This window comes from Antedon mediterranea, chromosome 4, assembly GCF_964355755.1.
Source record: "Antedon mediterranea chromosome 4, ecAntMedi1.1, whole genome shotgun sequence".
In the NCBI taxonomy this organism is placed as follows: domain Eukaryota; kingdom Metazoa; phylum Echinodermata; class Crinoidea; order Comatulida; family Antedonidae; genus Antedon; species Antedon mediterranea.
The window spans coordinates 11,773,460-11,788,433 of record NC_092673.1 but is presented as its reverse complement, the minus strand read 5'-3'; the positions used below and the strand labels follow the sequence as shown (position 1 = coordinate 11,788,433).

The 14,974-nt window shown below is 34.1% G+C and overlaps 1 protein-coding gene across 1 annotated transcript in view; it reads left to right on the top strand.

Moving 5' to 3' along the window:
• LOC140047550 (kinesin-like protein KIF14) overlaps positions 1-14,542 on the top strand; it is a 44,550-nt gene extending 30,008 nt beyond the window's left edge. The window contains exons 23-27 of the mRNA XM_072092591.1: positions 3,676-3,869; positions 7,633-7,791; positions 8,450-8,581; positions 11,575-11,803; positions 12,067-14,542. Of these exons, the coding sequence (XP_071948692.1) occupies positions 3,676-3,869; positions 7,633-7,791; positions 8,450-8,581; positions 11,575-11,803; positions 12,067-12,356 (1,004 nt within the window). The 3' untranslated portion in view covers positions 12,357-14,542. The remainder of the gene's footprint in view (positions 1-3,675; positions 3,870-7,632; positions 7,792-8,449; positions 8,582-11,574; positions 11,804-12,066) is intronic.
• The last annotated feature ends 432 nt before the right edge of the window (positions 14,543-14,974 follow it).

Genomic DNA, 14,974 nt, shown 5'->3' with positions numbered 1-14,974 from the left:
CTAAAGACTAGGTTTAATGTAAGACCTCGAGAAAGTCTCAGTTAAGCTTACGCATTAAGCCTACTGCAAGTATTAACTGAGACTTTAATAGTTAAGAATTTCCAACAATCAAACTAGCCTATAGTTACTAACAATAGTGTCATACAAAAAATGAGATTATAAAGGGAAGTATTAGTGTGACGTGCGTAAATATGGGCCTCTAACTTTTACTGAAACTGAAAAAATTTAGTTAATTGAGGGATTTTCCCACAATAAAGATACTGTCAACAGCAAATTTTTTTAATCCACTGGTGGAGGTCCCCAATTTCAAATACCCACCTTCATTAATTATAGATATGCTAGGTGACTCCAGTGCATTTACTGGATTGGCGACCGAAGTTGAAAGAGCCATAGGTATGCATAATGAATTAATTTGTTTGAATATGCCTAGAGTTTAGTTATGATTAATTATTAATAGATCTTATCCTATACCCCTTTCACACCAAAAGCAAAACTCTGGAGACACTCCGGAGTTGACGCCCTGGTGTTTTGGTGTGAAAGGTAAAATCAAGCAACTCCGGAGTTTAAAACTGCGGGGTTAAACATTCTCCGGAGAGCGAACTGCGGGGACACTGGTGTTTTGGTGTGAAAGGTACCAACATCAAACTCCGGAGTTTTCAGATCAAAAGGTCATCCTCACACGATCACTCATTGCTAATAGTATTACTTCAAAATACTTTAAATATTTGCAAAAATACATAGCGGGTCTAGAAAATAATAAGTAGTATCAATAAAACATTAAATGAATTCTGAGACTTTTAAAAATATTATCAATTAAAATCATTCTAATGATCGTCGCTATGTAAACAAACAAAATAGAGGGCAACATTTACAATTTTATTTTATAAACCCCGGTGTTGCTAGAATGGTGTGAAAGGGGTATCTCTGGAGTTTCTCGATGTTTTGAATGGTCGTAAACCCCGGGGTGTCTCCGGAGATCCCTCCAGAGTTTTGGTGTGAAAGGGGTATTATAGTCTAGGCCTATTATGCTTACGGTAAATTTATATTATACAGTACCTATTTTTTTTCTCCAAAAGGCCTATATTGGTCTACGAACGTGATGCTCATAATTAGTTGGAATATTAATCGATCGATTTTCACAATTAATTGACAGTTCAACAGAATCTGAAAAAAATTTGTTGCTGAGGAGCAAACAATTAAACTGGAAAATACGCTCCTCACAACAAGTATGACATTGAATGTAAAACAATAATTTGTGATAATTTGTAGTTGAAATTATTATTTATTATGATTATGCTATTGTATATATAACAAATTTAATAATAATAATTAAAAATAATAACAACACTGTTAAACACTGACAAAAACGCCAATTAATAGTACTGTATTTCTAAACTCCAAGTATTTATTTGCATGTATTTCAAACAGGCCTGAATAGTAAATAATTTAATTAAGGCTATTTAACGTATACAGTATAAAATTTATTCCAAATATATATTGAACTTAAAAAAAGAAATCTATTAGGCAATTGCTCATTTTTTTCTGGGTCATTTTGGTCCCCAGGGTACTGAGCAACATCATTATCTGGGAGATGGAGATACATTATGCAAAACGATGGTTGCAGCCACCACAGAGCATGCTCGATTTAGTTGCATGTGATTTTCTTAATGCATATAATGAAAGCGTCTGCAAACCCTAATCATGAATAAATTATGTTTTGTAACATCAACCCTCTGTAGAACAACGCAGAAAATAACTTAGGAAAACCATAAACCATAAACATGTCCTCCAAGGACAACAAAATAAAACTGAAGTACTTCGAACAGTGAACAGTACACATATTTAAACCCCACTAAAACATGAGAATCAATTAGGGAGGGTTATATTTTGTCCTAAATCTTTGTGGGTGGGAATTGCTTCTCACCTCGAGAGGAGTCGTATCATCATGATTATACTTCCGTACCCTTGCATAGTCATTAGTTATACATCACCCTCTCTCGGCTCGAATCAATTGGCGGCTTTGAAGCTCCTCCAGTCACTGAAGAAGCGGTAGATGGGTTATGATAAAACCGGCTAAACATTGAAGAAGAGGCCCATCCTGCTGCCTCTAAAATATTATTCAATGAAACTCCCATCTTGTGGGAGTAGGAAGCTTCTCCTCGAGCGAGTTGAAGAAGCCCTAAATTGTTCAGTATTAACACCGGTCAAACCCAGAATTTCAACCATCCAACTACTTATTGTAGCTAACAAACATTTGTGTTTCCGACCCCCTGATTGTACTGGTGTGATTCACATAGAAATAGCTTGCACCGGACAAATACATGCATCCTTTAATCTCGAAGTCTTCATCAACTTTCTGTGCCCATTCATTGCCAAAAATGCAACGACCAGATTGAATTGTCAGTTTTCCATGTTTCAAATTTCTTTGTTATTAATGTCAATCTAATTAGTTTTGGCATATCGGCTGACTTAAAAAATGATCTACAGTAGGTTTTAATTTTTCCAAAATGTCACTTTTTTTTTTATTGGTCTAGGATGGGTTCTTTGTTCTCCCCAACATAACAGAATATCTTTGTTTTATGATGTATTTTTAGCCTCTTCATGTGGGTTAATTAACATTACAGAACCTCTTCGGGTTAAATTTCCTAATATCAAGGTCATTATCTATCAGAGTATTTCACCGATAAGGCATCCTCACTTTTTTGCTGGTATGACCCAGTTGGTGAATAGTCACTTAGAGATCCGACTACGTCTTCGTTGGCTAAAAAAGGTATCCTCCGACGAAGGGCTTCCCAAACGCTGTCTCTTACGAGGCATCTTAATTCTGTCTTTTGATCGACACTCAGATTCCGACCTAAGATCATATTATCTTGCAACATAGATTTTTAAAAATCCATTTCTTGCTGTTGCATAGCATTTAAGATTTCCAGTTGATTTGGTGAGAAATCAACTGTTGCTGAAGATTTAGGTCTAGAAGTTGTACATTGAAACTTCTCTTCTACTTTGAGCTATTTTTAATTTGTTCATTGTTGTCGGCTGACCATGACCCATATCAAGGTGGTGAGCCCTGACTGTGTACATGGTGACAGTGGAATCAGACACCCTCAAAGCTCTTTCGTAACCATGATGGTCTACTACATGGCGATCTTGGTTAGTGTTTATTGTGGCCTTGCTTGGATCATGTGATAGTCCTAAGCCTGCCTAGAGGAGGATTACAATGTAAGACCACAGCACTGATAGGCTTAGGCTTATATTTCATATTGCAATGGTCTTAACTCTAAGACCATCATTGCCAAGGGTTTCATCTTGGTCTTAAGTCTAAGACTTAAGACATTTATTGCAATCCGCCCCTGGGGTTGGTTGTTATCCTAAAATAATTATCTGGAATTTGTCCGCTTATATACAGTTGTGGGAATTGGCACACCTAAAGCTGTGTAATAGTAACGTGTGTAGTTGACCTAAAGATTACTACATCAGTACATGGTATCACCAAATCCACAGAATAATCTACTTTTTTGCTGCATTTATAACTACAATACAATCTTGCACATGAATGTCCATTGTAACATGACCACAGTGCTGATTTTGCTTGTTAAATGAGTTGATTAATTTAGATTAGGTAATTTTTTTATACATTACATGCCCATGTTAAATTCAAATTTTATTACAATATAGACGATGTTTCATGTTATGGAGATGTTGATACAAGTGTTATGCAAGCAACCCAAAGTTTTCAGTACCTGGGCACTTACGCCTTACAGTGGACAAAACAATTGGCTAGCCTTCAAGTAATTCTTGTGAGAGATTTATCAGACCAGTTAGTAGACTGTATTAAAAAGATGGTTAACGACTTCAGCAAGATGTTACAAGTTAGTTTTTTTTGTTTAAAATTTATTATTATTAAATATGATATTGACTAATAATAACGAGAAGCAAGCCATGATTCAATGTTTCAATCTTTATTTTGATCATCAAAGGCACACAATTATAACTACAGTACTATGCACAAGTATGTAAATGACATAATAATTAAAGAAATCAAAGCAAAGGTGACAGACATAAAGTAAAAGTCAGAAAACAATATTAGCTCTTTTGTTGTCCTCATCAAACCACAATTTAAAAGATTTGATTGGTTGACAGTATACTTTCCTTGAATGAATGAGCTGTTTAGTCCTGGATAGCTGAGAAGTGCATTTTAATACAGAAACTGGAAAATATCTTAATTTATGACCTAGGGGACAGATTTATCAAAGCCAAAAAAAGTGTAACTTAATTTTTGTTGGATTTATTGATAATACTAAGCAAATATATTTGCTTAAATGCATAACAACCAGAATGCACCCTCTCCTAGTATGGAGTGAAAATAAAAGATGAAGTGTTAGTGTGCCCACATAAGCAAAGATGCTGCCTTCTAGTGTTCAATTTTGTGCATGTGCCAAGAACATTTTTCTACCAAGACATTGCCAAGACATATTGATAAAGATTTATATAGCGCCATTCCAACAGTCATTACTCATGGCGCTGCAAAAAATATCAAAAAATGTAAGTTTTGAGAAGTGAGTTAAAAGTGCTCAATAATGATGTTTGTTTAATGTTCAAAGGTAGGTGGTTCCTGGGCCCAGCAATTTACTGAAAGTTCGATCTCCCCAACTCTCCCTATGTTTGCTCCTTGGAATATCCAGTAGCACTTATTTAAAGATGTATTGTCCCTTGAAACACAAAAAATGAAGGTCAAAATATTCTAAATTTAAATTGGCGATATCAAAGTAATATTAAAGTTTTTTACTTTAAGTCGAAAATTCGAGCCAAAAACAACAATTTTACGTAATTAACAGCTAAATTAATTTGATTACATTTCGTCTGGAAAATCGTCGCGAGCGAAAGTAAACAAAGATTTCAAACCATGAGTATACATTATGCATGATGTTAATTAGGATTGTTTACAACTCCTCACGGTTGAGAAGGTGTTTTCACACAGATCGCGAGGAAGTTTTATGATTATGCGTACAGAGTAGCCAAATAAGCGCGTTGCATTATGAGATATGTTTTGATCGAAAACTTTGACTGGAAGTCAAAGTTATTTTTTGAACAAAAAAAAACGTCTCTATTTCAGTTAAATGATTTTTTTTCTCGACTAATTTTTTGTGAAAGTTAATAACTATTATAATGCTTCAAAATGACCCACTTTTTTTCGAAATCTTTTTATTTTTATTTTTTTGGAATTTGACAAAGGGACAATACATCTTTAAGGGTTTTTGAAAGGATACTTGTTTTTACAAATATTTACAAAATTATCCAGCAAATAGACCCACCTGTGATACAAATAAGTTTAAAATAAATTAAATTGGTTTCCTGTGGTATAGTGTCTATATTCGTAAAGTAATATAAGTCTGTTAAATTGACAAAGGAAATCAAACCCATACAATATCACTGAGGTCATATGTACACATTGCCATAGGTCATATGTACACATTGCCATAGGTCATATGTACACATTGCCATAGGTCATATGTACACATTGCCATAGGTCATATGTACACATTGCCATAGGTCATATGTACACATTGCCATAGGTCATATGTACACATTGCCATAGGTCATATGTACACATTGCCATAGGTCATATGTACACATTGCCATAGGTCATATGTACACATTGCCATAGGTCATATGTACACATTGCCATAGGTCATATGTACACATTGCCATAGGTCATATGTACACATTGCCATAGGTCATATGTACACATTGCCATAGGTCATATGTACACATTGCCATAGGTCATATGTACACATTGCCATAGGTCATATGTACACATTGCCATAGGTCATATGTACACATTGCCATAGGTCATATGTACACATTGCCATAGGTCATATGTACACATTGCCATAGGTCATATGTACACATTGCCATAGGTCATATGTACACATTGCCATAGGTCTGCTGTTACTAGATGTATCACTGAGGTCATATGTACACATTGCCATAGGTCTGATGTACACATTGCCATAGGTCTGATGTACACATTGCCATAGGTCTGATGTTACTAGATGTTCACAGTTTTATCTATTTTGTGTATTTGAGAAATGCTATTTTTCACATAACAAATTCTATGGGATCTTTTAACATAAAGCAAATTTAGTAACTAGATGGTTCGCTCGCATACCATCTAGGGGTCCCCTCAGATGGTTCTCGAATACAATAGAACCCACAGGGTAGTGAGTGAGTGGCCGAGCGGTTAAGACAGTGGAACCGTCACGTAGCCATAACATCGGCAGGGGTTCGAGGCTCACTTACTCCATGGTTCTGGTGGTAGAACGAGTCTTCTCGGATAAGGACTATAAACCGTAGGTCCAGTGTACACAACTTGCTCGTGTGCACTTTAAAGAACCTAGTACGTCTTTCGAGACGAGTAGGGGGTTACCCGGTGTATTAGTACATCACAGCCACTGATCACCAACTGGGCCCTCTGGGAGATCAGTCTTTGACTGATGAGGTCACCCAGTATAAAGATAAAAAAAAACAAACAAAACAAAACAAACAAACAAACGGGGGAATTTTTGGGACACTAAACAAAAATGGAAGTGTCCCCTTAATTGGGGTATTCAGAAAGTCGATATAAAGTTTGCGGTACACCACGTGTATTAGTTCTGAAAAGAACTGTTGAGTTTCTCGACGTTTTGATCAATATACTTTGCTCGTCCTCAGGAGTGAGAATCCAGAAAATGCCAAGAAGGAACGGTAGCAATTAGTTCAGCATCTAGTATTCAGAAATAAAGATAAAAACGAATACTGGATACCATAAAGAACAAGTAATTGATGTAGACTCAGGAAATCAAGGAGAAATGGAAATTTAACTACAGGGATTGGGCAGCACGGGGTGGTGGTGATGGAACCTACGATAATCAGTTCAATGAATTTTCATTTATCGGTCATGGATCTAAAATTATCCGAAAGCCGCTCTTAGTGTTGATTAACACCCTACACTATTTCTAATCTAAGCATTTGTCGAAAATATTGCGCCCTCTATTTACTCAGGAATTTGAAGCAAATACAGATTGGAACGTTCCATTCATCGCAAATCAATACATTTGTATAAACGTATATTAAATCTATCAAAATAGTATTTTTTAAAGAAAATCAGCCTGTCTTCAACATTATGATGCTGTACTCGAGCTGTTCAACCGGTTTTCAGCTATTAAAAACCATTATCGTAGGAGGAGATAGGAAAATGCAAAGCATCTTCGTATTATTGTGTGCGGGTATTTTTAAAGATGGACATCCATTAGACAGTGAATACCACGATCAGAAAACACCCCTCCGGGGCAAATTGTTGAATCTAAAGTCGTTTTAATTGTCAATAACTAATTATCTAACTCAATTTAATTAGTAAACAAGGTTACATCAGGTGGATAAAATCAGTACCGAAAGTATGAACCAACTTTATATACCATCGAGTAAAAATTCTAGAAGTAAGGAGTGATTTTACCGAATTACCTTACATAAATTTATATATAGATAATATGCCAAAATGCAATATTGCATTGTAAAAACAGTACATACGTGTTAAATTAGAGAAAGTTAAAGCCTTAATAATACATTTTGCATTATTTTTGTTTGTATTGGCAGGGATGTGAGGGTGACATTGCTAGCATGATTACAGAATCCCATCAAGTGATATGTAAAGCTTTAAAGTTTACAGCCAGGATAATAGGAGAATTGGCTATTGCAACAGATACAGAATTGATAACACTTCATCCAAATAAAGAGATTACACAAAATCCAAAGGTAGGTTGTAGTAAACAGACCATGTGATAAGACTTACGTTTGAGAAATTTGTTTACAGTACTTGATGCAGTGCTCAATGTTTCAGGCATCAAAGGTTTTCAGCAAGCTAGCTTGTGTGCCGCGATTGTGGACCTAAAGCCCTGTTTGAGTCCCATTGAAATCTGTTTTTTTTTTTATAGTTGAGAGAGATTATTTAGAGGGTTAGATTCAATTTAGGAAAAATGTCACCTCCCGGCCAAGTTTCTTTTTACTAATTAACTTGCCATTATTTTTTCCATTTGAACAATGAGTGAGGGAGTGGAACCGTAATACCTTGGTTCTGGTGGGGTCTTTCATGTGCACTTTAAAGAACCTAGTACATCTTTTGAGATGAGTAGGGGTTACCCCGGTGTACTAGTATACACACAGCCACTGTCACACATCAAGAGGGCCTCTTGATTGTCAGCATACGCTGTTTCGGGTCACCCTCTATAAATAAGGTGTAATAAAAATAAATAAAACATAAAAATATATTGCGTGATGGGAAACCCACATAGATTGTGCAGTCTATAACTGGTTTGCTCTTAGGGTTATATCTTCAATTTGGACCGCTTTGTTAAATAGAACAGTCAATCTTTCAACTCAAGAAATATTAACCTGTATTTGATTGTTATATTAGATTGATTATACCCTTAAACAAGGTATCTTGGATGGAGCTGATGCCCTTGCAGACCGTACAATACAAGAGGGAATACAACTGGTTACCAACTGTGAACAGAATCTACAAACAGCAATGCAAAACACAAAAAAGGTAAGCTGATTTTATAAAGTTGGCATCTTTTGCAGGTAGAGGCAGTTCTGTCACTTATTTATAAAGAAAAACACAGTACTTTACATTTAATTGGCAGGATATCATGGTATCTTTTATTTCGAACATATAAAATTTGCAGCCATAGGCTAAATTGCTGCATCTTATTACAATAACATTACGATATTACATATAAAAATGACATCAATTATTATCAAAAACAGCAGTTTTACATTTTCTTATCATAAACATTTTTTGGTTTGCTCTCTTACAAGATCGATTATATGAGCATCCCATTTCAAGTTTTGTTTAATTTTAAACTAGAACGGGACTTCGAGAGTGCATACCTCCGCCTACTGTAAAATTCTCCTACATAAGATTTCACTTTGAGAAAAAAAATCTTTTTTTTTAATTGTTGTGTCTTAATGCTGTGTGTGATTATCCATCTTTTAAATCCAACTATTAACATGATGACGTCATCAAATTGACATATAAAAATAACTATTTTAAAAGATAATTATCTACATAATTACATTTAATGAAAATTTCAATTTCACATCTAGGGAGGACTAAAAATAAATGAGGGCGCTATGTATGCATAGTTTAGATGATTAATTTCTTCAAGCAAGTTCCGTGGCGCAGCGCATGAAGCGTTGTCTTGTGATGGAGTGACAATTTCATCACGAGTTCAAGACCCAGTAGATGACTTTTGTTTATTTATCGGCAAACGCGAGTGTTGCCACACGAAATTTACAGTCAATATCATCGTACTCTAGAATTTATATGATTAATGACAGGGACACGATAATTACGCGAAAAATACTCAGTCAATATCATCGTTCTCGAGGATATATACGATTTACGATCCTCGCAGCGGTAGTCATGTGATGCAGTTTCAACCAATCACGTTCGCGTATTTACATAGGCTATGTAATATAACAGATTAAAATATACTGTATATACTGCAAATTTTACATGAATTGGTATCTACAACTCATCAGCTTCCATAATAAAATTTTTTAAATAGTGGTAACCTGCCAGAAGAGCTATAACTGATTAAAAATAGGTATATTTTTTTAACAAATTTGCATTATATTACCTATTCTTTAGCATACAAAGTTTAATGTGTACATGCGTTGTTAATTTGCAATAAAAGTTTATCAAAATAATGTATGAAAAACAAAAATTAATTGCAAAAATCATTTTTCTATGCTTTCGTGCGCAAAACAATTTAGAAAACGTTGAAATGCTCAAAATAACCTGAAATGTACGCGAAATTCCCGTAATTTTTAGCTTAGCACGCCATATTTATCTTGTCAAAAGTTGCTCCATCTTATGAAATACACTTTCGTATAGTTTCATTGAAATATTAATTTATGTACAGAATTTATGAGCAACCATAAAATATCATAAAATCGCGCGTAACTTGCGCTGTGCGTGACTCTAATGTCATATAACAAAGTTTCTTGCATATCTACAGCTACAGGTCAATCTTATGACAAAGTTATACAATCTGATGTTGACGAGAATTAGAGATACGCTTGTAAGATGGTTGTTAGGTTTGTACAATTTAGGGTCGGGTTTAAGAATGATGCAATTATGCTCACTACGCCCTAATGGAGCCTTAATGGTTGGACTAATCAATTGATTTTACAAATTTGTTATAATTAAATCTAATGTTGTTTCACCTTTAGTAGGAGTTAATTCAACTTGTTTAACATTGTTACCAAGTAAAATAGTTCTTAAGTCATTTCTGTTGAAATCCCCTAACACAACAATTCCATCTTGCGGTTTGGTAGTCCGAATAAAGTCTAACAATGAAGCCAAATGATCAGTCAATAATGAACAATGTTCCGAATTTGGGGGTATGTATACTGCACATACAATAATATAAGGTGCACATCTAGGTAGTTGGTTGTGGTTGATAAGTAGCCATTGAACTTCTAGATTCTCTGGAACAATGATGTCGATGTGTTTCTTCACAATGATGTTTTCTTTCACATAGTAATTATACCACCGCCTTTTTTATGTTTTTATTAAAGTTATTGAAACCGTCAATATTAAACTTCGCAGGATTAGAATTTTTGGTGATCCAAGTTTCAGTCACTATAGCAATATCGGCCTACTCGGTCTTGATTGTTCCAGATAATTCGTCCATTTTGTTTAGCATCGAATATGGTTAGGTAAGAAACAAAATTGGTAAAAGAAGGCTTTTGAATGCTGTTTGGGTCTATAAGGCTGTGCATGAATTATAATGTACCTAGGCCTAGTCCTCGGTTTATATTTGCGCACAGTACCAGTGTTATGCCTATTCCTAGGCCTACAACTATTGTTGCTTACCTCAAGTTGGGTGTAACAGATAGTTGGAATAAGACATTTTTTGTTCTTGCCTGTGCAACAGCCTCTCCCTTTCAGAACTTCAATCGATTTAAAATCAATCCAAACATCGTCCAGTAGCCTTAAATTCTCCTTAGCAATAACTTTTCGGTGAGTCGCTCTCTCATAAATTTTGCGTTGTATGATAGAAAACACATTCTTCCTCCACCCTATTGTTTCAAAAATGCCTGGCTGGAATGCTAATACAAGGGTGACAGTCTTTGACCAATGCCTGCGTGTAGATGGTTTGGAATCAAACGGTAAACACAATAAATAAATACAGCACAGTACGTTAAAACTAGTATCACAAATCAACTTACAATAATAAAGTACATCAAAAGGTTTAGGAAAATCACAATATAAAACAGCAAAATTACAACTGAAGTGCTTAAACAAACAAATGTAATTAACAGAGCTCAACAAAATTCCGTGCTGCCTGCTTGGTGGCTGGCGCAATAATTGAAAAACCTGAAAGAATTAGAGATAGACACAAGTTTGTTTTTGCTTGGGTAAATGAGAATTGTTTTCTTTCTGTTGATAATTACTACACTCGCTCTGCTGCTTAGATAATTTACTATACAAAGCAGTCTTAAATATCTATAATTAACATTATTTTCTAGGTGGATTTGGTAAAATGCTGTTTACAGGTTCTTAAATCAGTACAACTTCTCTTCCTGAAAGTTCAAGATAGTCAATTTGAACTAGCATCTACCGTAGACATGGATGAATCAGCCCCAGATCAGTTCTACTGGAAAAGTTGCCATAGGGATCAGAATGTGGCAAAGTTTAGTGGTGCTCTATCAGGCTACATCAAAGACGTCTCAAAAATGACAATACAAACCCTCAATGGTAAATTGTTTAAAAAAAAATCATTGTTAAATTAAGTAGAGGTATACAGTAAGATATTAAATATAGTACCAAATAGAATATGAATGAAAAGAGAATAATGTTGATCTCAGTTTAATAGTAAATTAAATTTAATAATGAATTATACTAAACAATACACAGATTTTTAGTTTTTACATATTTGTATTAACAAAACATCCTGGTTGTATTGTTGAGTTTTAGTTACTTTTGTATTACTAAATATGGTTTTGAATTGTTATTTACAGGACAACACTATGACTTACAACAGCTGTGGATGATTGTTGATTGTGTACCAAAAGTATCACAACAATTAACGGAATCATCTGGCATGTTAGATCTGCTTCCGTCACAATCCATGATATCTATAAATATATCTTTACAATCCAATGTATCTCAACAATCTATGGCCTCTATAAAACCAACAAAGCCTCATGATCTGGTACTCATAGCCAATCAACAAGTTAAATCTGCATCCCTAGAAATGATGTCAGGTCTTGCAACAAGAATTGAATGTGACAGAGAAGAAAGTATATAAGTAAACCTACATCACAAACAGCACTCCAGAGATATTGCAGGGTTAATATGTCAACAACCAGATTCTTTACACTTATAGCCAAATCTTTGCAACCAAACAAAAATGTATAATTTATCTGAAAATACTACAATGTTAATTTTGGTCTAAATATGATCACAACTTAATGAAAAAAACATTTAAAATAAATTTGTTTTAAATGCTCTTTGAATTGTGAATTCTGACGACGTACTTGCCTATAACTTTTAGCTTCAAATCTATAGTGTAAATAAGTACATTTTGTAAACAAATGGCTTAGAGTTTAAAATAGATCAATGGCAGGTATTTAAGTTATGATCAATTGGATTGAACTTTATAAAATAAATTTTAATATATAAATATTATTGGCATACCGTAAATACCACATCTCTTTCTCATTCTTAGTAGGTTCTTAGCGCGAAAAAACATGCACTTTTTGATCCTATCCTGTCTTATGACATGAAATTTTTTTTTAAGTAACCCCAACCAAATTGTTATTATAAGTGGGTTTTGCTACTGTATATTTCAAAATGGCCACCATATTTTTTCTAATATCAGGTTATAGTACATTTTAAAGTACTTGGGATTTGTAATATTTTAGGGCTGTAGAATAATTGATATTATAGTAATAAGATAGGATATACTAAAATAAGTATTTATTGATTGTAGAGTATACCATTATCAGTTGGTATTTTAGCCAAGGGGCCTAACATTGCTACATGTTGCAATGTGGCCTGTAGTTTTTTTTTATCTTTCTGAAATTTGATTTGAAGCCCATCAGAATATGGATGTTAGTATAAACAAAATAGCCACTATTAAAAATATTAACATGCTGTATCGTTGTAATTAGTGGATATATAGATATAGATTTAATTTTGGTGTTAAATTGTTTACAATGTATATGTTTCTATTTGCTTTAATGCACCATTTTGTTTACTTTTTACCATATCTACATAACGAATGGTTGTGGTGAAGTGAAATTATGCACAATTTAATTCTATTCTTAACATGTATATTTATATTCTAACTAATTAAATATCTTGTTTGAAAATGACCAAAAGTAAAATTAATATTTTGTACCTTTTATTAGTTAATGTATCAGGGGAAAAATTTTACTCATGCAGTCCAATTTCTAAACCTTGCTTTAACGATTGACATTGCATTACTATTCTATTGACAATAACAACATATTGCATTGACAGGGATATTCTTTTTAGGCCTGACATTTTGAACGTATAAGTGCAATTTATACAGACATTTAGCTCATTTTTCTTCTTTCTCATATCAAGTTTGCCATTATTTCTATCATTAGCGTTTTTCGAGATGGCAACACTGTAATTTGCTTTATATAAATAATTTGCACATTCATTTTAGGCAAAAAATAAATCTCTACAGATATTTTAGTCACAATGGGAAATAGGGTCAAGGGTCAAATGTTTACATCTTTAGCATTCGTGAATGATTATATTTATATAGATACGGCTCTGAAAAAATCAACAACTGTAAATTCACCCCTTATTGTACTTGTACTACTAATTTGCATACTTTTGGAGGTGTGTGACAAAGGTGTGATTTTAGGAATTACAAAGTGGTCCTACGCTGGCTATTTGAATCTGTATCTGAGTCTTTGAGGTCAAAACAAAGTCTCAACAGACATTTTAGTCACTTTATGTATGCAAACATTGAGAAATGGGGTTGAGGGTTAAATGTTGTACTTCCGGTCTTCCGGTAAATTGTTTCATTAAAGCAAATATAAATATATACATTCTGAATAAATCTCTACAGATATTTTAGTCACAATGGGAAATAGGGTCAAGGGTCAAATGTTTACATCTTTAGCATTCGTGAATTATTATATTTATATAGATACGGCTCTGAAAAAATCAACAACTGTAAATTCACCCCTTATTTTATTTAACTTGTACTACTAATTTGCATACTTTTGGAGGTGTGTGACAAAGGTGTGATTTTAGGAATTACAAAGTGGTCCTACGCTGGCTATTTGAATCTGTATCTGAGTCTTTGAGGTCAAAACAAAGTCTCAACAGACATTTTAGTCACTTTATGTATGCAAACATTGAGAAATGGGGTTGAGGGTTAAATGTTGTACTTCCGGTCTTCCGGTAAATTGTTTCATTAAAGCAAATATAAATATATACATTCTGAATAAATCAGTGACAAAATCAACTCTCTCTGACAAGTAGTAGTTTTTGGGATAGTAACCCTGTAATTTTACCCTAATTTGCATATTTAAGCTAATTTGCATTATTGGAATGAGTGACAGAAGTGTGATGCTCAAATTTTGATCTCATCATGTGACCATTTAAAAAAAGAAAATGCATATGCAAAGCCGATAAATATAAGTGTGCCGAATTGTCTCAGGGCCGAATCGTCACGCTACCATATGATCCTACACCTATCTGTAATTCCCTCTTCCTAAATAACATCCAACCATGGAGGTTTATGGAACTTTTACTATTCAGCCCTTTACCATATGGTGAAAGAGCCATTTTAAACAGCTCTTTTATACCATTTTATACAGCGCTACCATTACATTCGGCACTTTTACCATTTGGCTCTTTAACCATTTTATACAGCTCTTT